This window comes from Marmota monax, unplaced genomic scaffold (assembly GCF_021218885.2).
Source record: "Marmota monax isolate L192 unplaced genomic scaffold, Marmota_monax_Labrador192_F-V1.1 WCK01_AAM20220418_F8-fsc00088, whole genome shotgun sequence".
Taxonomy (NCBI): domain Eukaryota; kingdom Metazoa; phylum Chordata; class Mammalia; order Rodentia; family Sciuridae; genus Marmota; species Marmota monax.
This window is the reverse complement of record NW_026694492.1, coordinates 2,165,850-2,193,363: the sequence shown is the minus strand read 5'-3', so window position 1 is coordinate 2,193,363 and position 27,514 is coordinate 2,165,850. Positions and strand designations below refer to the sequence as shown.

General features: G+C 34.7%; 1 protein-coding gene across 3 annotated transcripts in view; it reads right to left on the bottom strand.

Annotated features, from left to right (window-relative positions):
- Dcc (DCC netrin 1 receptor) overlaps positions 1 to 27,514 on the bottom strand; it is a 1,097,715-nt gene that overhangs the window by 580,307 nt on the left and 489,894 nt on the right. For all 3 annotated transcript variants that reach the window (XM_046419457.2, XM_058571333.1, XM_058571334.1), the window contains exon 3: positions 12,348 to 12,632. In XM_046419457.2, the coding sequence (XP_046275413.1) occupies positions 12,348 to 12,632 (285 nt within the window). The remainder of the gene's footprint in view (positions 1 to 12,347; positions 12,633 to 27,514) is intronic.

Below are 27,514 nucleotides of genomic sequence, written 5' to 3'. Positions count from 1 at the left end.
ATAAATATATTTATGTTCCTCCCCCTCCTCCCTAGCATTTTCTCTTTTCCTTCTGCCTCCTCTCTCCGATTATTATTTTCATTTTCATTTGGGGAGATAGTGCAACAATTATATATGTCCACTTCTTGTGTTTCAGCAAGTGTTTATTAAGTCAGTGAGCCCTTTTTATCATTCTAATGTGGCACACTGGTCTACACTTAACACAGGCAAAAATAAAAACTATCTTTACGGCTGACACCCTAAAGAAGCATAAGAAAAGCGGATTCATAAAAGTAGAGAGAATATTTTATGTTTAGAGGCATTGAAAAAACTTCTTAACATTAAAAAGTATTTTAACATTCTTTTACTATTAAACATTCGAGTGAGTCTATAGGGCCAGGTAAAAACTAGGTTTCACTTTCCACATTCACAGGTTTTCCTAAATGCCTCAGGTGGACATAGATTTTGCCTGCCTCCCTGGCAGATAACTACCCATGGAAGTCATCCTGAGACCCTATTAGAGTGAGAGGAAACTCATAATTATCATAGGACGTGGGTGTACTCATGACACCCCAGGGAAACTGAAATGCCCTCTCACCCTGTGATGACAATTTTCCTTTGATGGGGCCATTTTTCAAAATTATTATTTAGGAACCTCAACGTTAAATTTACAGTGCTGAATCTAAAGAATAACTGAGGCATACAGAAATTAAATTATGGACTGCTACCATATGTGTCAGCAAGAAAAAATAATGTTACTTTTCACAGTTTAATAACTTATCCTCAAAATAACCAGAAGTGGCTTTTAATTTTTATGCTTTCTGAACTAAAAAAAAAAAAAAAAGTTTTTTTTTCCTGGTTGCCCTCCTTGGAATTCTTTATTAAGTCCTTGACTCAATGGAATTTCCCACTGGAAATGAAAGGGCACTATTCTCTTTGATTGCTTCCTATGCATAAGAATTACAAATTAATTTAACTAGCTTTCTCTGCCAGCACCCTCAATTTAAGCTAACCTACGACTCACCTACGGGCTCCTGAGTTATCCTCCTTCTAGTTCTGTTCTAACAGGTACCATGAGTCTTCAAATACCAGCAGGCACCTTCTAGACTATGTGCTCCCAGTGAAAATTTCCAAGATACTCCTTACTTTGTGTTTAGAATTCTGTGTGTGTGTGTGTGTGTGTGCATGTGCATGGGGCAGGGGGGGGGAATGGGATTGTTTTGAAAAAACAGTCTAATCCAGACTGATCACAGGAACTGGATTTTATTTAATAAAAAATTAAAAGCTCCATCTGGCTGTAAGCCAAGCATCTTTGAACACAGAGGGAGAAGAGAGCCGTTTCTCAGGAGCTATTATTTATCACTCTATGATTCTATTATTTCCCTTCCTCATTTACACCAATTCAGTACTAAAAATGACATTCCCTCTCTGCAAATATTCCTACATCTGTTCATATTTCCTCTTTCTTTTCCATGTACACACACATACTGCTATTTGTAGTTAGAATTTGAAGGAAGAAGGGAGAGCATCTATTCTTATCACCAGCGTATGGCTCTATCCCTTCTGTCTCACAGGCAAATTTTGGTCTAACAGTTCCATTTTGTAGCAGGTCTGAAGGAAGTGATTTTTCATTTTTAGAATAATTTGAATTTTTTTTTTTTTGCAGCTGACAGTAGAATCCCAGAAAACAAATGTTGCCATTACGATATGTCAAAGTTGTTTTTGGGAATCAAAAAAACTTCATAATTGATACACATGCATAAAGAAACACTTAAAACTTTCCAGAAAAGTAATGGGTTTTTGATTCTAGCTCTTGTTTTTGATAATGAACCAAAAATATTTGGATTATTTCCTCTTTACTTAAGGTTGGATCAATAAAGGTGTGCCCATAACATGTCTACATATGTTTTCTTTATGCCTATGGAATAATTTGATGTCAAACAACACCAGAGGAGAAAGCAAGTTTTCCTGTTTTTTTTTTCACTATTTTCTTCCAACACCTGCATTTGCAGGTTATAGATCTGACATCTGTATAACCTTGGGGAAAGCTCCTAGTTTGTGTGTGAATCAGGGAAGGTTGCCTAATCTACTATCTACTCACCCAAGGCTGCTAAATGTCATATTCCTAGTAAATCCAGAACTGATGGTATCATGGACCCAACAGACTTCCGGGAAAAGAAAGGCTCTCTTCTTACCAAGAAATATGCATTTCTCTATGGGGAACATAATCTCAACTATATTAACTTTGCTTTTGACCTTTTGGGAAATAGTAACCTTTCATGGAATGGTAGCTATTAGGGGATAATAAAATCAATACCTTACACTACTTAAGGTCAAGGGTGAAAGTAGAAAAAAATCATGGATTTGGTGATGGGAAGATCACTGGTAACATTAGAATTTTAGGCATAGCAAAAATTATATAAGTATATAATTGATCCCTTAAACTAGGAATCCTGAACCTTATTGATGATCCCCCAAAGCACCAGGGGTCAAATAATTATTTTTTAACAATGTTCAAAATCCAACAGATTTTCTATCCATAGTAAATTCATTTTATCTTACTAAGATATTAGATTTCGTTGCATCCAATAGAATCTGATCAACTCCAAGTAAAACAATGGTCACCCAACAGTGGTTAAAAGACCTGCCCCACCATGACAAATTTGAAATAACATGATAGTCCATTAACTCTGGAGCAGTGCCCAGCCCAGGTTCCTAGAGAGGACAGGCTAAAGCGATCATCTGTCAGTGAGGAGCACATAATGACACAGATCTTGGTCAGAATGTATAAAATAAAGGGTATTGTATCTTTTTTCATATACTTTTTGTGACAATATAAATCAACTTAAAACTAAATTGTTATTCATCTAAAACTAGGACAACCCCTGGTTGGATTATTTTGAGATTGACTTTTCATCAGTAGTTTATTGCTTCACCACATGGTCTTCTGGGTATTAGTAACCAGAGTTTTTCTGACAAACTTGAATTCTTGAATAGTGGGATTATAAAGGCAAAGTTGGAGCTGAATGTAGAATGAAATAACACATTATGTCCTTGTTAGTGGAAAGATCTGAAAAGCCTGACTGAGTCCAACCCTCTTCCCTTAACAGGAAAGGAGATTAAGGATTTTAGAGGATTCAGTAAATTGCTAATGGCTACTGAATATCAAATGCTAGAAGCTTATTTAACTTTGGACTCCCATTCCTTAGGTAGTATCCCTAGCACTGTATCTTACTGCAGAAAAAACAATATTGGTGGAAACACAAGGGTGAAAACCACGTAGCAATGAGTTGTTAGAGAGGAAATAATGGCAGAGAAGTCTGGTTCCTCTTAGATATGAAAAGGAAATGCAAAACTAGACGGAGTGTGGATAAGTAACTGTCAGTTGACGAAGCACACTCAGATACCCAGAGTCAAAATCAGGTAATGTATTAGTAGGTAAATAATATTGACATGAGAAAAAATTTTCTGAAGATTGAATAAGTTCTAAAATGCCAAGTAGATATAATACCTAAGATTTCAAAATTCTAGGAATTGTACTTGGCCTACCAAATTTAACCTTCGAAACCACCCTATGAAATATATGGCACTCCAAATAAAGAAAGAATTTGGCTCAAGTAACTTGTTCTAAACTGTACAACTAGTAAGTGATGAAAACAAGATCGGTACTTAGTCAGTTTGGTGTTGGGCCTCATGCTTTTAATCATTTATTATAATAATAAATCAAAATGGGAACTTGAAATACTCATTAATTGAATGATATTAAGTCAATATGAGCAGGATATATGGAAATGGATTCTAGGTAGTAGGCAGACCCTTTCATGTAATCTAGATTAAATCTGATAAAATATCTAGAAAACCTGTACTTTACATGGTTTAAATATAATATGATCACATACTCCCTTTTCTAAGTATATATAAGAAAGGAACAGAGATTAACCTTAAATTTATGAAAGGCTAAGTTTATTCAAAACTGTCTTTAAAAAAGCAAACTGTAAAAAAAAGCAAACTATAGAAAAAATCCTTCAAAGTAGTGAAAAATATGAAAAATGAGACATTAAAATGTAATACATTAATATGCTTTGTTTTTCATTTTTGTTTTTGTTTTTCTGTGTATATTTGCCAGGGTATCTGTTGTTCCAAAATGTTTAAAAACTGTCAACCATCAATAAAGTTAATTGAATCCAATTTCAATTCCTAGAGATAGCACTCAAGGTTCTCCACATTGTGAGTTCAACTTCTCACTCCACATTTATCAAGTACTGTGATCACACTACAGTTATCACTTATGATCTAGAAGAGTAACTCTCTAGAAAGAAATTTTTCACATACAATTGATTCATTCCTTAACCATGTTCATTTGCAACTAGGTATGTTTCCCTGAATTGACCCTTTCCTGTCTAATGTTAGTCATAGGGCACGTGAATTAAATACCTGACTTGAAGGTCAACTTTAAAAGCAGATAATGTTGGAGTCCAGTGTGGTGGTGCACATCTGTAATCCCAGTTACTGGGGATGCTGATGCAGGAGGATTGCAAGTTTAAGGCCAGCATAGGCAATTTAGTAAGACTCTATCTTAAAATTTAACAAATAAATAAAATGGGCTCAATATGTAGCTCAATTACAGAGTGCTTGCCTAGCATGTATAAGGCCCTAGGTTCAATCCCCAGAAGGACAATAAATAAGTTAGTAAACTAAATAAATACAAAGAAGACAGTGTGTCCCCTAGAGGTCATTACTTTGTATAAACTATAAAAATTGATTGTAGCAATGGTATAGACAACTCTATTTGTTGTACTGTTCTTTACTTTGTAGATAATGATATTTCTTTTTCTTTTTTAAAAACTAAAGTTTTGTAGCAACCCTGGGTCTTCTAATTCTGTCAGCATCATTTTTCTAACAGTATGAACTCACTTCATGTCTCTGTCACATTTTCATAATTCTTAAATAATAATGAAAAGGCTTTAATTATTTCATCTGGCATGATGGTACTATTGTAACTCTTTTGGATGCCATGAACAATGCCCATAAGACAGCAAGCTTAACTAATATATGTTGTGTGTTCTTAAGTGCTCCTCCAATTGGCCCATCCCCCTTCTCTCCCTCCCTTCCATCCTTCCTATTCCCTGAGAAATAACCATGTCAAAATTAGGCCAATTATGTATAACCATACAACAGCTTCTAAGTGTTCATGTGAAAGGAAGAATTGCACATCTCTCACCTTAAATCAAAACTAGAAATGATTAAGCTTAGAAAGGAAGGTGTATCCAAAGATGAGATGGGCTGAAAATAAGGCTTCTTGTGCCAGGCAACCAAGTTGTGGATGCAAAGAAAAAGTTATTGAAGGAAATTAAACATGTGATACCAGTGAACAGAGCAATGATAAAATCGCAAAACAGCCTTACTGAGGACCTGAAGAAAGTTCCATCATTCTGACTAGAAAACTAAAAACAGCCATAACATTCATTGAAGACAAATCCTAATCCAGAGTAAGGCCAGAATTCTCTTCAATTTTATGAAGACTGAGAGATGAGGTAGAGGTGGGTATCATGGAAGAAAAGTTTGAGGTCAGAAAAGTTTGAGGTCAGAAAAGTTTGAGGTCAGAAAAGTTTGGCTCACGAGGTTTAAGGAAAGAACTGGCTCCATAATATGAAAGTTCAAGTTATAGCTGCAAGTGTTAATTCAGAAGCTGAGTATGGCACTCAGAAGTCCGGCACAAACAACTGCAGAAGGCAGCTGCACTATACAACAGGTGACACAGGCTTTCTTTGAAAGAGGATGCCATCTAGAACTTTCATAGCTAGAGGGGGAATGTCAATGCCCAGCTTCAAACTTTCAAAGGTTAAGCTGACTCTCATTAGGTGTTAATGAGGCTGGTGATTTAAGTTAAAATCAATGTTCATTTGTCTTTCTGAAAATCTTAGGACCCTTTGAAAACAATAAAGAATCTACTATGCCTTTGTTGTATACATGGAAAAACAAAGACTGGATGACTCCAATTCTATTCAATTCGATTCTCTGAACTCTAGCCAGAGCAACCAGGCAAGAGAAGGAAATTAAAGAAATGAAAAGAGGAAAAGAAAAAGTCAAACTATCTTTGTTTGAAGATAAATCTCTGGGTATATCTTCTACATCTATTCCCCTTCCCCAAAAAAGCCATAAAACTTCTGGAGCTAGTAAGTGAATTCATCAAAATAGCAAGATATAAGATTAACATTCATAATTCAAATCTTTCCTCTACTCCAACCATGATTCTGCTGAGAAGGAAATCTATTCCATTCATAATAACCTCAAAAAACACAAACATATTTGGAAATTAATCTAACCAAAAAGGTAAAAATTTTAAAGGTAAAAATTTTCTATGCTGAAAATTACAGAACACTGAAGAAAGAAATTTAAAAAGAGATGAGAAGACGGAAGGATCTTCCCTGTTCTTGGAGATGCAGAGTTAGTGTTATTAAAATGGCCATATTACCAAAAGCAATATATAAATTCAATGCAATCCCCATCAAAATAGCAATGACATTCTTAACAGAAGTTTAAAAACAACCTAAAATTCATTTGGAAGAATAAGATCCAGAATAATCTAAGTACTCTTGAGCAAGAATAGTAATGCAGGAAGCATCACAGTACCTGATCTGAAGAGTTATAGTAACAAAATCAGCCTGGTGTTGGCATGAAAATGAATAGTAAAACCAATAGAACAGAGGACACAAAGACAAATCTATATACTTACTTACAGTCATCTGATACTTGACAACGGTATCAAAAATATATATTGGAGAAAAGATAGCCTGTTTAACAAATGGTGCAGGGAGAACTGGATATCCATGTGTAAAAGAAGGAAACTAGATCCCTCTCCTTCAAACTGCTCAAAGTCAAATCAAAAGTGATCAAAGACTTGAAAATTAGAATAGAAATTTTACAACTGCTAGAATAAAATGTAGGATCAAACTCTATCATATAGGTAGGTGTAAGAAGTGACTTCCTTAATAGAACTCCCAAAGCTCAACATATAAAACCAAGAATCAATAAGTGGGGTGCCATCAAATTAAAAAGCTTCTGCATAGCAAATGAAATGATTATGAGCATGAAGAGAGAACCTACAGAAAGGGAGAAAATGTTTGCCAACCTGCTGCTCAGAGCATTAACAGCCAAGATATATAAAGAACTTAAAAAACTTCACACACACACACACACACACACACACACACACACACAATACGATCCAATCACAAAATGGGCAAAAGAACAGACATTTTTCAAAAGAAGAAACACAAAGAGTCAACAAATAAATGAAAAAAAAATGTTCAACATTTCTAGCAATCAGAAAAATGCAAATCAAAACTATGTTTTAAGCCAATCAGAATGGCAATTCTCAATACAAATAATAATAAATTCTGATGAGGATGTAAGGAAAAAGGTATAGTCATACATTATTGGTGGAACTGCAAATGAGTACGACCACTTTGAAAAATAATACAGAGATTCCTCAAAAGACTGTGAATTAAATCACCATCTGACCCAGCTATCCCACTCCTTGGTATTTATCCAAAAGAACCAAAATAAGCATACTATAGCAATACAGCCACTTTAATGTTTATGGCAACACAATTCACAAAGGCTAAGTTATAGAATCAGCCAAGATGCCCATCAATAGATGAATTGATTAAGAAAATGTGGTATATATGCACACTGGAGTCTTACTCAGCCATAAAGAAGAATTAAATCATGGCATTTTCTGGTAAATGTATGGAACTGGAGAACATCATGGTAAGTGAATCAAACCAGACTCAAAAAGTCAGAGGTTGGATATTTTCTCTTGTATACGGAAGTTAGAGCAAAACAAGGAAAAGAAAGGGATCAGACATCATAAGGATATAGGAAAAATCAGGAAAGTGGAAGAAGGAGATTGAGAGGGAGGCAAAAGGGATAAGAAAGTAGAGAAAAAGTGGAATAAATTTAACAGAATTATATTATGTGCATGTATAAATGTGCCACAGGGAATTTTACCTTTATGTGTGTGTAGAAAGCTCCAGTCAAGAATGGATAGATGAATGAGCAAGGGAAGGATCAGTGCAGTGGAGGGCTGGGTGGGGGTGAGGAGTGACATGGTATAGGTCAGATTTGATGCATGTATGATTATAGGGGAATGGACCCAGCCACTATGTACAAATATAATTCTCTAACTAATACAAAGGACCGAGTGACTGCATGATAATCTAAAACATGGTTTACTGAATATTTGAGGTCCACCATTAAGGACTACCACCCAGGTAGGGGACTTCCTTACAAATATTAAAATATCATTGCTTATTGACAATACACTTGGTCACCCAAGAGTTCTGATTAAGAGGTATAATGAGATTAATTATGTTTTCATGACAGCTAACACAACACACAATCTGCAATCCATGGAGCAAGGAGCAATTTCTCCTTCTATTGTTATTAATTAAAATACATTTTATAAGGCCTCAGTCTAGCAAAGAGAGTGAGACATTTTTTGATGATCTGGAAAAATAATTTGAAAACCTTCTGGAAAGAATTCATCATTCTATATAGCATTGAGACTATTCATGACTCATGAAAGAAAGTGAGAATATCAACATAACTCAATCTGAGAAGAAGTTAATTCCAGCTTGTGTGGATTACTCTAAGAGGTTCAACAATTCAGTGGAGGAAGTAACTACAGATGGGGTGGAAATAGTAAGGAGTGGAAATAGTACAGAAACTAGAATTAAAATTCATGCTTAGAAATGTGCCTGAACTGCCATAGTGTCGTGATACAACTTCCATGGATGGGGAATTGCTTCTTGTGGCTTAACAAAGAAAATGGTGTCTCGTGGTAATGGATATTACCTCTGGGAAGATGCTGTGACCATTATTAAAATTACTACCAAGGATTTAGAATACTACATACATGATTTGATAAAGCAGGGGCAGGATTAGAGGGAATGACTCTGTTTTGAAAGAAGCTTTATTGCATGTACAATGGTATCAAATAACATTGCCTTCTACAGAGAAACTTTAATGAAAGGAACAATCAATCAGTATAAGGCCAAGTTCACCACTATCTTATTTTAAAAAATTGCCATAGCCCCTCCAACCTTCAGCAACTAACTACTGGTCCGGTGAGTCAACAGTTATCAACACTGAGGCAAAATACTCCAAAACAGAAAGATAATGGCTCACTGAAAGTTCAGATGATCATTGGTATTTTGTAGCAGTATTTATTAGTTAAAATATATACACTGTTTTCTTGGACATCATGCTAGTACACACTTAATAAAATATACTACTGTTTAAAAATAATTTATATGTACCAGGAATTCAAAACATTGTGTAATTTGTTCTATATATTCACTGAAGTAATCTGGAACTGAACCTGCAATATTTCTAAGGTCTGAGTGTAATTAATTTTGAAATATAATATTTAGGGATATAAAAAGCTTAATACAATACTGAGTTGGTGAGAAATTCTTAGTGATGAAAAAAGTATGAAACTATTTGTTTTAAGATTAAAAACAGAATTTTACTTTTAAATAAGATTCATTCTTGAGGTCTCTATTAATATTTATTTCAACAAAATAAATACCATAGAGAAAAATCATTCAAAATATATTTTAGTCCAGTTCATTCCATTAAAAGTCACTGCCGTGAGTTATACAGATATTTAGTTCCGATCTATACAGAGTCCAGAGTCATCTCATTGTAGTTAAACAAATGAACAATAGATTGAATTACCAACTAAGCAATTCAATTAGGCTATTAAGAAAACTGAAATAAGAATTCCAGTGTATGGGGCAGTTATTTTAGTCAACCTAGTGCCCAAAGCAGATTTATAATTCTGCAATTCAATCTGCTGCTGGGCATTCAGATGTGATGAACCATGAATAAAGTGAACTTGACAACCACAATGGCTGTTCCAATCCATCATATATTCCCCAACACATACAGTAAGACACTTGAAAACATCTCAATGGTTAGTGTGTTGTTATTGCTATTTTTTAAAATCCATTACAATCTTTACTTCTAACTTACTCTATTAAAAATGGGTGAGTCCTTATAAATGAAATAATTTCATCAGTCAATATGATACTTTAAGTGAATATAAATTTTTTGAGGGTTGACCATTCTGGTGTCACTTTTAATGCTTTTATGTCATGTTGTTAATATGATGGGTTTCTATTTAAGTAACCCCATCTTTCCAATTTTGTAGGGGTTAGAGCATAGGATGGATAATATGTGTATATAATCTAGTACCGCTTTCAATTGGTGCCTGTAGAAAGTGGAAATTTATTCAGAAAATATTAACATGAATTTTAAAATAAGAGATTCATGGAGTAGAGCAGCAGATCAGGCGGAGGGAGGTGGGAGGGAAAGGAAAGGTGCTGGGGAATGAGGCTGCTTAAATTGCATTATGTGCATGTTCACATATGGCCTAATGAACCCCACCCACTATTATGTGTAATTATTATGCAGCAATAAAAATGAATTTTAAAAAGAAATATTTTTAAATTGAGAGAACTATAATAAGCAACTGAGAAAAGCTAGGCTTGAGCATTCAATCCTTCATCCTCTCACTGAGTCTTGTACTTATTGTGGATCTATGTAGATCAGCTCTGAGCCAACTTACTAAACTTTAGGACAAAGATCAAGCACATTAGGTGGTCAATGGTATTCAAAACAGGGCATAGGATATGTGTAATAAGTATGACAATAATGTGCATGTGTATTGCCTCTGCCCATGATTCTTTGAAAGTTATATGCGAATTCACAGAACTTAGACAACAATTCTCATTAGATGTTACTTTTTAAAAATAATTTAGTTTCCATTTATGGAAGAAATACCTATCTGCCTCCAGCATACACTAACACTTTCCTGTTTTTAGCCAGATTACCAACGCGGCTTTAAATAAATCTCCATGGATTACAATTCAAATGTGTTTTACAAAGTGAACAAATAAAAGTAAATGGCGATTGGATGATTATGCCTTTGTGTCTTTCAAAATCCATTTTAAATTGAATATTTGATTAGTCCATCTAGATTCCTTAATACCACTGGAAAACAGACCCCTCTAGCATACTAACATAATCAAACATATTCTTTCCAGTTTTCTGTGAGGCTTATCTTGGCTTCCCATCTGATTGACTCAACAGATGCATTATTAAGGATATAAGAATATAAGCATTTAAAACTTTTGTGAATGTAATGGATACCTAAATAGCTACGTGCATGTGTTCAGAATAAATGCTACATTTGCATCAGTTACTGCAAGGTAGATGGAATATAACCATCATACCAATAGTTACCAACACATTTAAGTCAATATCTTTGTAACTAATGGAGGATGGAATGTACAAAAAAGTTAGAAAGAAGTTTTAAAGATGTCCTTATTTAAAGCACTATGAGGAAATTTCCAATTTGCTAGTTTGTTTTAAAAATTACTTACTCTCTGCATAACTGAAATATCTGTGATAAGAACACACAGGGTACAGAGAGAGAAGCCAACATCTAGGTGCTTTGATGAGTAGTTCATCCCAATTACTCAAGTGTGTGCCTGTTTGTGATTCACATGAGTGAGACTACCCAAGCCTTAGCAGTGGGAATAAATGAGAAAGTAGATATGACATAGACATGTGAGAGCAGCAGTCACTGAAAGGAAGAGACCTTAGCATTCATTCCAACCTCTGATCATTTAGGAGAGGACAACGAGGTCAGTCAAAAATTAACTGGAGAAGAGAACGAAAAAAGAAGAGATGCAAGGAAATAACGTTCCCTATCACAGTATGAATCACACTTTGTTGTGATCATTTCTATGTCTGTGTTCACCCAGAACCTCAATGGGCCAGGCTCTGTGTCAGTCTTATTCACTGCTATCTCCCTGGTGCTTTGCACAATGCTTCTCAGGAATGAGTGTGTAAATGAATGGGTAGATGATTGCTCAATATCAATTTAGGGATGATTCTTAGTCTCACTAATCCTGTCTTTCATCTTTTGGAAATGAGGATAGCAAAGGTCTCTCATTCTGTTATCAGAGAAAAATGAAACAATACACAAGAAATGATCAGGAATGGGCTCTAAACAAAGCAGCATGCACTAAACATTAACAGGATGGGTAAATGAAAGAATGAATGAAACCAAAGTATAAACCTGGTTTTCCAGAAATTTCAACAAGACATGGAAAAATAATAACCGCTTTTGGTGTACCCTCATTGAGTGCCTCTTCGAGAAAAAAGAAATCATAAACTACAAACCCAATGCACACTCTAGAATATAAAGCAATCACAAGATATTTGAAGGAAAATTTGTTGTTTGACCTATTCCAGAGGATACATTCTGAAGGGAACAAAGAGCACTGAAATACCTGATAAAATCCTGACTTCTGCTTCATTTCCTGTTCTTGAGCTGGCTGGATTCCGGGCTGTGCATCGATAGATGCCAATGTCCCCTGGTTGAAGTCTGCTGATTTGTAATGCTCCAGAGGGCAAGACCACCACCCTGGAGTCTCCCGGCATTGGAGTGAGGTCTTGTTGATTTTTCTGCCAGTGTATGGTTGGCATGGGCTCCCCAATGACTTCACACTTGAGGAGCACTGTGTCTCCCATGAACGCAGTGACAGATTCTGTCTGGGAAAGGAATCTCAGAGGTCCTAAGGGCAAAACAAAGAAGAAGGGATAAATCTTTCTGATGAGGCACAATAATCATCAATAAAAATAATAGCACTTTGAATTTTTATGAAAATTATATCTTATAATGGATCTTCTCATATCCTATCTATCTCATTTGCTCCTCATATGTTACCACATCAGGTATCCGATGCTACAGGTAGGTTCCATGGCTAAAAAATTATGAAGATGTTTTCACTTATCTCTACTTGCTTGTTTTTTTTTATTATTTTTTGAAAAATACACAGAGCAGGTTAAGACCATTTTAATTTTACAGATAAGGAAATTGAGGCTCAGAGAAATGAATTTCAACACACTAGTTATTATATGGCAATCCTACAAACAGGACCTTGTTCTGAATCTTGTACTATGCTCTTCTAGTTACACAACTTTGAACAAAGTGCTGTGAAGTCATGGGAATTCATGAAGGACTGGCCATACAGCATAACCTATGGAAGTTTCAAGAAGGATGTGTAATATTAACTGCCAATTATAAGAACAGAGAACAATTGTTTATGTGTACACTGCTTAAGGTTAATAATCACCAGTATTGCCAGATATGTTTACAGTGGATTGAAATTAGAAGAGTATGTTTTTTTTTTTGTTTTGTTTTGGCTGGACACCTATTATTTATGCATCCTTTGGTAACCTGTTTCATTTCTTGAGCTATAAAATGGAATAATAGCTAACTCACATGACCGCTATGATGTTCATATGAAATAATATATGAAAAATGATACATTCTTACAGACAGAAAATTAAGGGAGAAATAGAAAAGAAACTGGCTACTAAGCCTAAGCATGGCAAGAATCTTTCTCCATCATGTTAGTATACAGAAAGGGCAAAAGATATTGCCATATTACCCTCTTGAACCCCTTTTATGGACATCTGTGAACCTACTCCTTTGACTATGAAAACCTTCATTACTTTTTGATGATTGCAACCAAACACATTTACATAAATCATATTATCATTGGTAAATCACTGGCAATTCTATTTTATAGAGCTTATGGTACCTGATAATTTTAAATCTATGATTCTTTTTTATTCATCACAGTTATATTTTGATATTTCCAACTTCATTTTAATCTTGCTGGTACTGTTTCCATTGTACGTACATTTCATAGTATAACTTGATTTCATCCATCAATTTCAAGTTTGTATCAAGTTTTACTAATTACATTTTATGTTATTGTGGTATTTATTTTATAGATTTACTTTAATTATGTCAAAATTTCCCAAGTCTGGGCTTAAATGAGTCAGAAAGTTTTGATTTTTTCTATCAACATTTAGTCGATAACAAACTCTATTGTATTCCATTTTAACTACTGTTTGTTTGAACTTGGGTCCATTAATTCTCCAAACCTAATTTCCCTATAAACTCATAAAAATTTTGCTGGGGACAGAAAGACAAACATAAAATGGCCTGGGTCAAACCACATTGTAATTTAATATGAGAAGCAATAAGAAATATTATAGAGAATTTTCTTTCCCTAGGTGAACGTAGAATTTCATGTTTCATGCAGTGATCAGAGTCTTTGAACCATAACTGTATCCAAAAGTATAAAATTACATTAGTATCACATGTGGAATGCTGAAGGCTGCCATCATTATATCAATACCTGCATAAATCAAGTCTAAATCCTGAAGATGCAATATTAAGGTATTTTTTAAGAAGAATGATTGATGCAAGAACCTTAATATTGATACAAATTTTAATGTATCAACTGAAATGTAGTCAACATATATAGGCACTAAATACTGATATGATTCCAAAACAGACTCTGTAATTCGGATCCGCTGAGCTACCTGGGTCAACAATACAGATACAACTACAGAGGGCGCCAGTCATTTGCCTAACTCCATTCTTTTCTTTGATTATCAGAAGAACTAATCTATACCTTGGCTAGACCTACTGACTAAGAGAAAAACAAAATGAATTTGCTATACCCTGGCTCATCGTTCAAAGTCCAATTTCTAGGTTGTTTGCAGTATATGGTTTAAGTCTGTTCAAAAGAAAAGGAAAACATATATTAATCTACTACTGATATTTAAACAGGGGATGGTTTGCACATACTACACACAGCAAAACTGGAAAAAATAATGGCAGATGTAAGGTTTATGACAGACAACAAATTACAAATTTCTGACTTTTTATTTGATAGTTTTCTTTTTCATCTTCATCCCTGTGAGTTTTTTTTTTAATTTTGTAGTGAATTAAATAAAATTGAGAATAATTTTCCCATACCCAAAAAGTTATATATTTCATAACTGTATGGCAGAATAAAATATTTTAGGTATTTTGATAAAGAATAAATATTCATATATATGGTTCTTGACCACAAATTGGGTAAATTTAAAACATTTATTTTATATCTGACTATCTGTAGCATTCAAAAATGGACTTTCAAATAAATTCTAGAGCATAGAATGAAATATAAAGAAGTAGTTCATATGATATTCAACAATCGTCTCCCTATGTAAATTTCATCTGGCTAGAAGAAACATACACAAGGCACGAGATTGAATATTAATATAATTAGACTTAATGGAACTGGCTCTTTCTCTGCATGTTTATTCAATATGCACTCTATGGTGATTTCAGATCTTAATAAACTAGGGTCAGAACTGTATCCTATTTAAAAGCTAACAATGCAATGTGTGCAGTACACAATGCAACTTTCAAATAGTCGATTATTTGTCATAATGGAAAATTTAAAAAGTGATTTGTAGACTTTCCTATTTTCCTTCTACAAATTAAACTCTTCACAACAAAAGAAGTAACCTAAGTTTACAAGACCGTATGTGGTTTGAATTAACAGTCCCAACACAGGGTTAAATTTTAGCACTGACATATCATGAAGGTGTCACAAACCACCAAGTTTCAAAAGAAGAATTTATAGGCTATCAGCTTAGTGCTGCATTTCATTGCATCAGTATGGACATTTAGTAATGAATATTAGTTTCAATTTAACTCATAAGAATAAAATATATTTAGAAGAGTCATTTAATGCTCTAATCTAATACCAATGATTCTTGTTCTTCATACAGGTATAAATTTAAGTAGTTCATAATGAAAAAAGTAGTTCTCTGATCAGCAGAGAACTCATCAGAACATGTTGGATCCATTGCAACTAATTTCCTACCTCTCTTTACTCAAAGAAAGTTCAAACACTGTCAAAACATCAGTGTTCCTAAATCACCTACATTTTTGCTTGCTCAAAACTAACGTTCCCCAAATTTTCTGGTATTATCTTATCCCCCCAAGGCTGGGTTTTATTTAATTATATACCCAGGAATCTAGAACAATGTACCTTTCAGGGTCATCTTAAATTTTGCAAAATAATTCTCAGATATATTTAACTTACCTAGACCCTTTTAAACATGGCTTCCTCTGGACTGCACTTCTCATAGTGCTTCCTCTAAAAAGGCACACCCCCACCCCTAACATCTACTTATGAAATCTGCAGTTACTTTCAAGGTATTGAATAAAAAAACAAACAACAACAACAAAAAAATCACCATTTTCCTAGCCTTGCTGGAAATCATCTCTTTACCTTTTAAATTTTTATTGTGCTCATAATTTACAGATACTATAACAGAGTCTATAAATAAAAGTCTGAAAAGTGTTTGCATGTTTGTGTTGTTTTCTGCATTTTATTTCCACGGGGTATATCAAATATTTAAGGAAAGAAAACAACATACATAAATATTTGTTGAGAGTCTATGTGACTCTAAATATTTTGAAAAAAAAATTCACATTTTGAAAATTGGGTTTGAATTCAGACTCTATAACTTCCCAACACACATTGGCATACACCTAGTGCCAGATTACCTGTGGTCATTTTCCCACTTCACCTTTTCTTTAGCTGGATGACTTTGGGCAGGCCTCAGTTTTATAATATCACTACTCCAATACCCTTTATAAATTAACTCATTTAATCGTGAAGACAATTCTATATTTAATTTTGCAGTGTTGGGGATTAAACCCAGGATTTTGTACATGCTAGGCAAATACTATGCCCCTGAATTACACCCCAGGCTCAGGACAATTTTTTAAGTATTATGATTATCTCTATCTTCTCTATATAACTGGTATGAAAGCAAAACTCTTCCAAATGAGACACTGTGGTATGATTATCTAAAAAATAGTTAGTGCTGAATTAATACTTCTTAAAAGACCTTATTTCTTCAATCTAGGTGGAAGTGCCTCACAGAGAATTCCTTATATATGTCAGGATTCTCTATTCTAGTTCCCCCGGCAGCAGCTCAGAACTAGGTAAACCATTTAGTGAATAGAGCAGGCTCTCTGTAATTATAAATTTCACTTCCATATTCTCAATCAAGTACAGATTGAAAATATTCAGGAAAAAGAATTGTACTGAGAAGGTCCACATGTACTGAATATGTACAGATTTCTTTCTTGTCATGATTATTTAAACAATACAGTGTAACAACTATTCACATAGCATTTATACTGCATTAAGTGTTATAAATTAAAGTATTTGGGAAGATATGTGTAGGTTCCATGCAAATACTATGCCATTTCATAGAAGGGACTTGAACATTTTGATTTTTTTTTAACTGAAGGTGTGTCCTGGAGACAATCTCCTGCACATTCAGAAAGACAACTATAGGATTCTCCCTACATGGAATTCCTCATTTGCAACCTGAAGCACCACACTGTTAAAAACAGTACATAACCTATTTTGGTACTCTCAGAGGGCTTCCATCTTAAGAGGTCAAGATTGTTGCATGTAAGGACGGTAGTCCAGGTTCCTATCCTCACACCTAGCCTGGCCAAGGATGCCATTGCAATATTAAATCTAGGGACACCTGGACTTGTTGGCAGTATCCCACATGAGTCAACTTGCGGGTTTAGACATTATCTGCTCTTCCATGTGTTAACAAAGTAGGAACCTATTAATAATGGTGAACTATAAAAAGAAAATAACATTTTGCTTTACATATGGAAAAATCAGACACATATGGAAGCTCCATTTCATCATCTGCTCTGGAAGTGATAAACACAGACATTTTTAATTCCAATTTTATAAGTAACTAATACATGCTAAAAGTGCCTGGGCTTTGGCATCAGAAATTTTATTGATGTCAACAATACGAATTATAATTATACAGTAAGCATTAAATGTTGTTAGCAAGAGATATAGACATTATGATATTACTGTGGAGGAACAGGCTCACCCTGTTTATTTTGATTTCTTTAAAGAATCCCTCATTTATTATCTTATACTAGTTTAACACTAAAATGATTCATTGTCTATGTTTCTTTGTTAAATGCTGCTTAAATTCTATCAAATACCATAATACCAATTTATTTCTAGAACACTAACCAACTTTTACTCTCCTTATCCCTTTGGTAACACCATCCTTAAATATCTGGGATTTAACAGCACCCATTCAGCATCAGATTCTCCCCTCCCACAGAGGTCTCCCTGAATCCAGATAAAACCAGTTACTCCTATAATAAGTCTCCTTTGTACCACTTTCTTCCATTGTTATTAATTAATGGTGGAATATACTTTATATCTATCTTCCTGGCTAACTGGTAAGTTCTATAAAAGCAGGGTTCAGTTTTAATTACCCTGGACTATGAACACTTTAGCACAATGAATGACAAATAATTGGTCATCAAATATTTGTTGAATGGAAAAATATGTCTTATTTTTAGGATAGTCAGTTCACACAAAATTCCAGCCCCAGCCACTGGGAAGTCTAAGAGAGACAGCAATAAGTAAGGAGGAATAAAAGGTGAGAGGGAGAAAGCACTCATTTCCTCAGGACAAGTGAATGAGCTGAGGCTAATATTCAGACTCAAGTTTCCCCAACCTTAGAGCCTTTCATTTGAAGAGACTAGGGAATGGGGTCTATGCCTAATGCATGTATGAAAATGTGACCTAAATCTCGTAAGTTTAAATTGAGAACAGTAGATAGTTTGAACAAAATTTTCCATTCCTCTTTCAAATCAGTGTTCCGAGGAACAAAGTTATCATAGGTATAAGGGCCAGCCTCCATCCCCTGGGACAGCTTGGGCAATAGCCACCATTCTCCTTCAGACCAATACAAATGTCCTCAGATCCAAGGCATAACCAAAATGTTTGCTGTCACCAAGGCAGGAGAAATGTTAATAGCAAAAACAGCAAACATTTTTCACTTGAGTTTTTCTTTTATGATGCTAAAAAAGAGAGAGGGAGAAAGAGGTAAAAAAAAAATCACTATAGCAATGAATGAAAAGCTACAAAATCTGGAGGGACTTCAATAGTGTTAGGCTTTTGGAATTAAAATAAGGAGAACAATAATTTCTCCCTCTGCTTCCAACCATGCATACATGCACCACACAGACTAAGAAAAATCTTCCCATCAGATCTAGGCAGAAAGAAAGTTGGAATATCTTAGACTTGCACTTTCATTCATTCAATTCTAAATGAATTTGGATTTCAAGCGAAAGTGGAAACAAAGAATTTCTCAGTCCAGGTTTTTGCCAAGACTCACAGTTTCTAGAAAGGCCTCTCCTCCACCCACGCACCCCAGAATGGGCTTCTTTTCTTCTTTTAAATTCTAATCTGAAAATGGCATATTCTTCTGATTTGCCCTCTAGCCTTGTTGGCAGACTATCAGGATCCACATCTTCTCCTATGGAAGGTCTAATTATTAAGTAATTAAAGTCCATTTAATAAAAAGAGATTTATCAATTGGGGGACAGACCTTGGGGTTGGAAACATGCCTTGATTTTAAATATTCAGCAATGTGCTAATATTCTGCAACCACCAGAGAAGAACTGCTATAAATGCTTTGTTTGCTCCAAATTAAAGCCTGGAGGTTAAGTCCCTTCGAAGCCAGACTTAGTTTGCCCCTGTTTAATTGCAGAATTAGCTGAAGGGCAGAGAACATTGTAAGCCAAAGAGAAGTTCTCTAGATTGAGTTCTTCTCAAAAAGCAGCCAAAGACAAAAAAAAAAAAAAAAAAAGGTATTTACAGAATTTGTCAGAAGCTCATTTCTGCCTCTATACCCCATGTCCCTCTGGAGGATGTCATTTTCCTTCATTTTTTTACTAATTTTTTTGCTTCATTTTTATTGGCAAAATTATAGGTTTCTAGGTGGTTGGCTAAAGAGCATATACTTGAATGTGGACTTCATAATGTGAGTCCAGGAAGTGTGCCTCAGGGGTGCCAGTCACATTCACCTAGTGTGTGACCTTGCAAGAAACAACCATGTGGTCAATTAGTTGAAATAGGAGAAATGTGAAGGAAAAGGAAAATAGTGTAGGCAAATTACACATAGTTTATCAGTTGAGCTCTGCAAGGTTAGCAGCACACATTGAACGCATCTCTAAGGCCACAAATAGTCAAGATGCAATGTCTTGGAGTCTTTCTTATGCTCATCTTTTAAGATTTTTCCTACATAACATGCTCTGAAGAACAGCTGGCCCTGACCCAGATCCTTGAAGCAATTGAAGACTGACTATTCATAAGACCTAGAAGCAGGCAGTCATTTTGGGGACTCCACTAGTCCTGATGACCAAGAGCTAGTTTGCAGGATGGTTTTTCGTGATGTCACCTTGCAGCCTTGCCAGATTCTGCCTTATTTGCGCTTTGAATCCAAAGAATAATTCCAGATTACCCCAAATCATCCCTCTTATAAAATCCTCAGGGTGATGGTGTCATTATAAGAATTAGGAAAGCATGCACACTCTGAAGGATGAATTTTATAATGGACCAGCTGTATCCAGAGATGGTTTTGAGAACTCACCAAATTTTCCCAGCTGTGGTTATCAAGTATGAACTCTACTCAGGTACTCATGGCCTTAGTCTTCTTGATTTCATCATCAGCAATAAGACAAGCATGAGTCATCTTGACCCATCTGCATCTTTCATTACCTTCAGAGTCAGGGAGTTTTGGGAAGAATTGTTTTATGTAGCATTTTAATAAGTTCCCTTTCATCCATCTGAGTTATTATAAAATATCTCTTCCCAGCACAAAATTAAATAATGAAGAGCTTTACCACCTCTTCCTCAAACTCATATGGTATTGTCTTCCTGGATATAGATCTTTCATAAAATATAATGAAATTATAGAGAACATCAATGCCATTATTCTATATGAAAGTTAGACTGGAATCCTTACAGATGGAACCACACAGTCAACCCCATATAGTGACAACTGCCTTTTACCTTAGTGTGCTGTCATATCTCTGACAACTAAATCAGACCAGTTACCTATGTGTATGCAAGGTGTCAAGCAGAAAGTCAAATTGATGCAAACCAATAATGAATTGTCTATTTGCCTTAAGATTTTCTATAGTAATTTTTAAAGGGCAAACTTTGAAAATAGAAAAAAGCACTTCAGCTAATCAAAAACTGTAAATATAAACCAAAATGATATAACACTTTAGCCTATCATCAGGACTGCAGACCTTTCTAAATGATAATTAACTATGCTTCTGAAAGTGTGAATTGATACATTGCTTTTGAAAAGTGATTTGGCAATGTGCATCATTAAAAATTTAAGCCAGTAATTTCACTCCTAGGAATCTATCCACACCAATATGAAGAAAAATTATACATATATATGTATACATATATATATATATATATATATATATATATGAAATTTAGTGCAATATATTCAATATATTTAAAATACTGAAAAATAGAAAATTGGTTAATTAAACAATTGTTAATTGTTTAGCAAGTTCTGGTACATCAGTGTATATAACATTATACAACCATAGGAAAGTATGTTAAACACTATTAAAAGTGAAGGAAAATGGTGTATCTCATTTTTTTTCTAAAATAAGCATATTTTTTTAAAAATACAAAAACAAACTTTCTAAAGGACTTAACACTCCATTCAATGCATTATATTTAGAGCAAATTGCGAGCAACTCTTCATGAGCATATTGATTTCCTGAAGAGATGTTTGCCTCCATAAGCTTTGACAATAACTTTATTTTCATTCTCTCCTTTGCAGATAAGTTTCTTATTACAAAAACCTGAGCCTGGTTTATAATCAATAGCAATGAATAATTTTACAGAATTCAGGCTCAGGCTTTCCATCAAGCTTAAATCTTACCATGCATGGCTAATGAACGGTCACAACAAAATCGTGAAAGTTGAGTATGAATGCAGCTGGTATTTGTTGGGCCTACTTGTAATTGCACATAACTGAAGGCAGGCAGATCATCCAAATAACAGAAAGAAAACTCCTAAAATTGGTATAATAGGCGCTGGGGTTGTGGCTCAGTGGCAGAGCTCTTGCCTCCCACATGTGAGGCCCTGGGTTCGATCCTCAGCAGCACATAAAAATAAATAAACAATAAAGATATTGTGTACATCTATAACTAAAAAAATGATATAATATTCTCTTTGACATTTTGCCTTCCATAATTTATCTAGATTATCCTGCCAAGTACCCCTATCAGCACCAATGATATTACCTCCTGGGAATTTCCAGGTCATTCATTCATTCAGTCAGTCAGTCAGTCAGTCAGTCAAAGTGATGGCTAATTTTATGTTACAGGGACTGGGCCATGGGCAACCAGACACTTGGCTAAATATTACTTATTGTTATTTTGGATGTGTTTATGAGAATGTTTCTGGGTGACATTAACATTTGAATCAGTAAACTCAGCAAGGCAGAATGTCCTCTGCTATGTGGATGGGTCTCACCCAAATCATTGAAGGCCTTCATAGGACAAAGAGACAGAATGAAAGATAATCTCTTTCTGTGCCTGATGATATATTAGCTGGGCACTGGTCAGTTCCTGCCTTTGGACTCTGACTGAGTCTTCTTGATCTCTAGCTAGACAACTACAGATAATGAAACCTCCTTAACAGAACTGAATCAATTAGGCTCCATAAGAGAACTGAATCAATTCCTTACAATAAATCTGTCTCTCTCTCTCTGACAGTCTCTATGTATGTATGTGTCTTTAATCAACAAATACAGATATATAGATTGACCTTCCTCAAAGCAAAAATGTTCCAAAATTCAAAATGTTTTAAGCATTTGAAATGCCACATGGAAATATTCACACCATGAAACACACAATTATTTTTTAAAAAAATTGTATAAAACTACCTTCAAGCTATGTGCATAAGATATATGAAACATAAATGAATTTTGTGATTGGACTTGTGCCCCATCCCTAAGACACCTCATTATTTATAAGAAAATATCCCAAGATCTTAAAAATTCTAAAATCTAAAAGACTTTGGGTCTCAAGCATTTTGAATAAGGGATACTCAATCTGTTCATCCAAGTGTCCAAGTGTGTGTTTGTGTTTGTTCTATTATCGATCTCTTTCTCCAGAGAGAACCCACACTAATATTTATCGGGCATCTAATACATGTCAGGCTAAATCCTAATTGAGGAATACCATAATGAATAGTAATAGTTTCTTTTCTCAGAGAATTCACAGTCTGGTAGGAAAAGGAAATAATTAAGAATAATGCCCTGTGATTAACAGTGAAAAACACCGAGGGAGCAGAGTAAGGATGATGCTCAGAGATGCTTATGAGAAACAAAAAAATTAGGAAAGAGATCCTGAAATGGTAGATATGAATTGATCTTCAATAACAGAAAGATATTCCTTTGAACCAAGGGTCAAGAGACTATTCTAGACAGAGAAACAACATGTGCAAAAACCATGAATCCAATTCCATAAATACATTTGGAGATAGTAAATAATTCAGTGAATGATCTTTAAGCCCATCTTGTTCTATCCCATAAAGACTTCTTGAATTTTATCAAAGGCAGGGGTTTTATCAAATTCTGGAGGCTATAATCCCTGTACTACTTCCTAGGTACACAATGGCACTCAATAAATATTGACTAACCTCTATATTACTGAACCAATAATTGTTAACTTTATGTTTCTGTTATATTAGAATAAGAGGTCATATCATGCTATATAATGTGACAGTATTTCATGGCAGTTATATTAACATCGAATTTCTGTTCAGGAAATGACTCACTCATCTGGTTTTAGGGATGCCAGAATAACAGTATGAAATTCAGCCCAGCATGTTTTCTAAGCTAAACATTACAAAGACCCAATTGTAGGAAAGTCCATAAGCAGAAAAATTTGACCTGAAATAATATCATTAGTTTCAAAGGTCATGGAAATAAGAGTTGTTGGGTTATGATTACTTCAAATTTTGAAATTGTTTTCAAAACAATAAAATTATCTTCTGTCCATCTTTTAACCAAGTGCAAATTTTTTCTTATTACCAGTAGCACCAATTGAATATATACTAGGAACTATGTAAGATATAATAGTGTAAGTTATAGCTTTCACATAGCTGTAAATGGCTCAGCTAAAATTTTCTGCAAATATTTTTTTTACTCTAAATTGATTTGGTAAGGGCTAACCTACTTACAATATGAACATATTTTTCCCCCTTTGAAAGCATGTGCCTGAGTTCTATCTCCAGAACTTTTAGACAAAGACGACAGAAAAGAGAAAACTACATGAAATAAGTTTTCAATACACAGAGGGAGCAGGGAGAGGAATATCAGCTCCAAGCCTTAATTTCAGTACATAATTCAATATACTTAACTTGATATACTTAAGATTTGCATCAAATATTCCAAAGGAGCCCCAAATTTTCCCCTCATAATTTTAGTTTTTTTTTTCCTTCCCACGAAATCCATCTTATAATATGAGAAGAAACCCAGGTGGAAATATTTTTTTAATTTAAAACCTCTGGTAAATCTGTATAACTTAAATTCAGATTCAGAAGTGCCTACTCAGGGGGAAAGTGTAACTAATAAAATGCATTTATATGTTGCACTTTTGCACAACAAAAATGGAAAAACTAAAACATTTCTATTTAACTGCATATATATCATGTGATTTTTTTTTATTTTTTGAGTATCAGGAATTTAACCCAGGAGTACTTCACTAATAAGCCACATCAACAGCCATTTTTATTTTTGAAACAGGGTCCTGCTAAATTGATTGGAACTTCACTAAGTTGCTGGGGTTGACCTTGAACTTTTTAGCCTCCTGAGTCACTGGTATTAGAGGTATGTACCACCATACCTGGCACCATGTAATTTCCAAACTTATGTATTCAGAACCTGAGGAAAATCAAACTATTTTAAAAAACAATTTTGGTAGTTTGATGCAGACTCACCAATTGTAGCTGACATAATGATTCATTCACTAGCTGAGCTGTGCATCAAACTTACTTGTATCAAAGTCCACCACATGAGCCAGAAGGGATCATTGACTCAGCACATCTGTTTGTGTGCTCGCTCTCCAAGCAATCATTTGGCAGAGGAAGTAAAAGCTGGAGAACAGTAAACCTTCCTTTGAAAATCTTCCAATAGTGGGGACACTGTCCCAGGCCCAATTCTGTTGTATGATCCCGGGTCTAAGGACAATGATGGAGAAAGGGTACATCTGAGAAGGCCAAGCTAGATTTTTGCCTTGGTTCCAAGACAGCCAGAACTGAGCTGTAGGTGTGTGTGGTGTGAAGTACACTAATTCTTTAGACAGGTTTAACCCTAAAGTTTCAGAGTACTCATACCATTTTTTTAAATAGAATCAACAACAATATTGTTTCCAAGTTTATGTATAATCTTTTCTAATGTTAATATACATAAAACTTTTCTTACAAAAAATTAAAGTATTAAGAAGCATTTCTTTAAAAATAAAAAAAAGCATTATTCATCAGAGAGAACAGAGAAGTGGGCAAAGAGAAACAGGGCAGAACACTAAACTGGAGATGTGGGCAGGGTAAAATATTCAGGTGCCATACACCATCTTAGAAAGTTTGCATTTTATGTCAACTACAATTGCATGTTATTGAGAGACTTTCAACAAGGGAATGACTATCAGATTAGTTTCTGCAGGATAATTTTTGCTCCTGTGCAGAGAACAGTTGGAAGGTGTGATGGTGAATTCAAGAGTAGAAACAGAAAACTCACACAAAAAGTTAACAATAGTCAATGTGAAAGGAAATACGGCATCAGGCAATGAGGCAGCAGTGTGAACAGGGAAAAGGAGAGAGCCTAGGTGTCTTCTGAGTTATGATCCACTGGGCCTGTTGGGTATGGCTTATGTAGGAGAGGGATAGGACATAAATGAACCTGGACCTCCAAATGAAATTTTTAGGCTGTGATTTTGCTTAGGTTTTATGGGTAAGTGTGGTGAGATGGGCAACAGCAAGAATAAGACACACAAGGAAAAGCTGTTGTATCAAAAATTGAGCAGGAGTAAATGATCAAGTACATTACTGGACCTCAATCTCTAAATCTCAAAAAGCAAATGACTAGAGATATTGACCCTCAAGAAGATCCCTTCATATATAAAATTATGTAATTTTGTGCTTCAACAACCTGATATATAGTCATATCTTATATTGTAGCCCTCCATTATTTAACTAAACTATTGTAATAGATACACAGAAACTGAAGATACAGACAAAATTGAAAATTCACCATCACTGTCCTGGTGGAGCGTCCAGTCTAGCAGAAAATGCAGCATTTATCTTGAGGGCTCATGACAGAAGAAACTAAAAATAAGCTTGGAAATTATGGTAAGAAAGGAGTTAATACACATTCCTTTATTACAAAAATGCACCCACAGCCATTTTGTTTGTAATTCTGAATAAATGGCTTTGTCATTTGTTGTGTTTTCTCACTAATTTAGAGTCATCGATTCTGATTTATTCTGACTGTAGATTGGGCTCTGGTTCTCAAAGACTAACCCACCATTATTTTAATGGCATTTAGCTTTTCAACAAAAAGAAAATCAAGAGCATAAGTTTGAAATGGCTAGATATATCTTCAATTTTGCCTTGTTCTTTGAATTTGCTTTTAATCACATTTTGCTTTTTTTGAAGCAAACTCTTTGTATGTATTTTACTCTTCTTGATCTCAGTATTTGAGAATTTATGATAGTCTTTAGGGTGATTTGCATTTATCTCTACTCCAAAATGGCAATTCAGACAACACATTTGTATTTTATTGTAATATAGATTTGTCCTTTTGGGGACTCTGCTATTGTATTACATATTAGGTCTAAATCATCTATAAAGATGTCATTAGAGTCTATCAAAGGTCCTTTTGAGTAATATATATGATATATCTTTAAGGTAATTACACTCCAGTATATGTATAAATGGTTAACCTGACTTTAAGTGCAGGTATCCTAGCACACTTTGAATATCTCAGAGTTATTTCCCAAATTGTGTATCTGATATTTGTCATTGTAGATCATGTTTTTCTTGGGTTTGTGAGATCTTTCCCTTTCAATCCTTGTCCCTTATGACCCTCCTTTTATAACCTTATGTCCAACTCCTCCTGGTCTTCTCACTGAGCTCCCAAATATGGTTCTGTGCCTTCTCATCTACTTCACCAGCTTTGCCTCATTCTGCACCCTTCTGCCTGATTATTTTGCCTTTTGCCACCTCACAAGGGCTGTTTTGATAAGATGGTCCAATATTATTTCCTCAGTCCCTGGTATGTAGTAGGTCTCAATAAATACTTTCTGAACGTACAACTATTTCCAGTCAACCTTCTAGATCCAAATCAAATATTTCCTCTCATCTTTCCTATTACCTCATAGAATTTATTCTAGTTGGTATTTGAGTGGCAATCAATAGCTATTTATTGATATGGTTGCCATATTATCATGCTTCTCCTATCCAATTAAGTTTTAGATTGCTCAAACATAAAATATATTGTTCTACATTTATCTGAACATTTAGCATGTCTTGCAGAGTGAAGATATAGAATAATAATCTTGTTTTAAACTTTGTCACGTTGAAGAGTAATTATTTTTGTTTTGCCCATATAGGAAAGGGACATCTATTAAAGAAACTCTAAAATATCT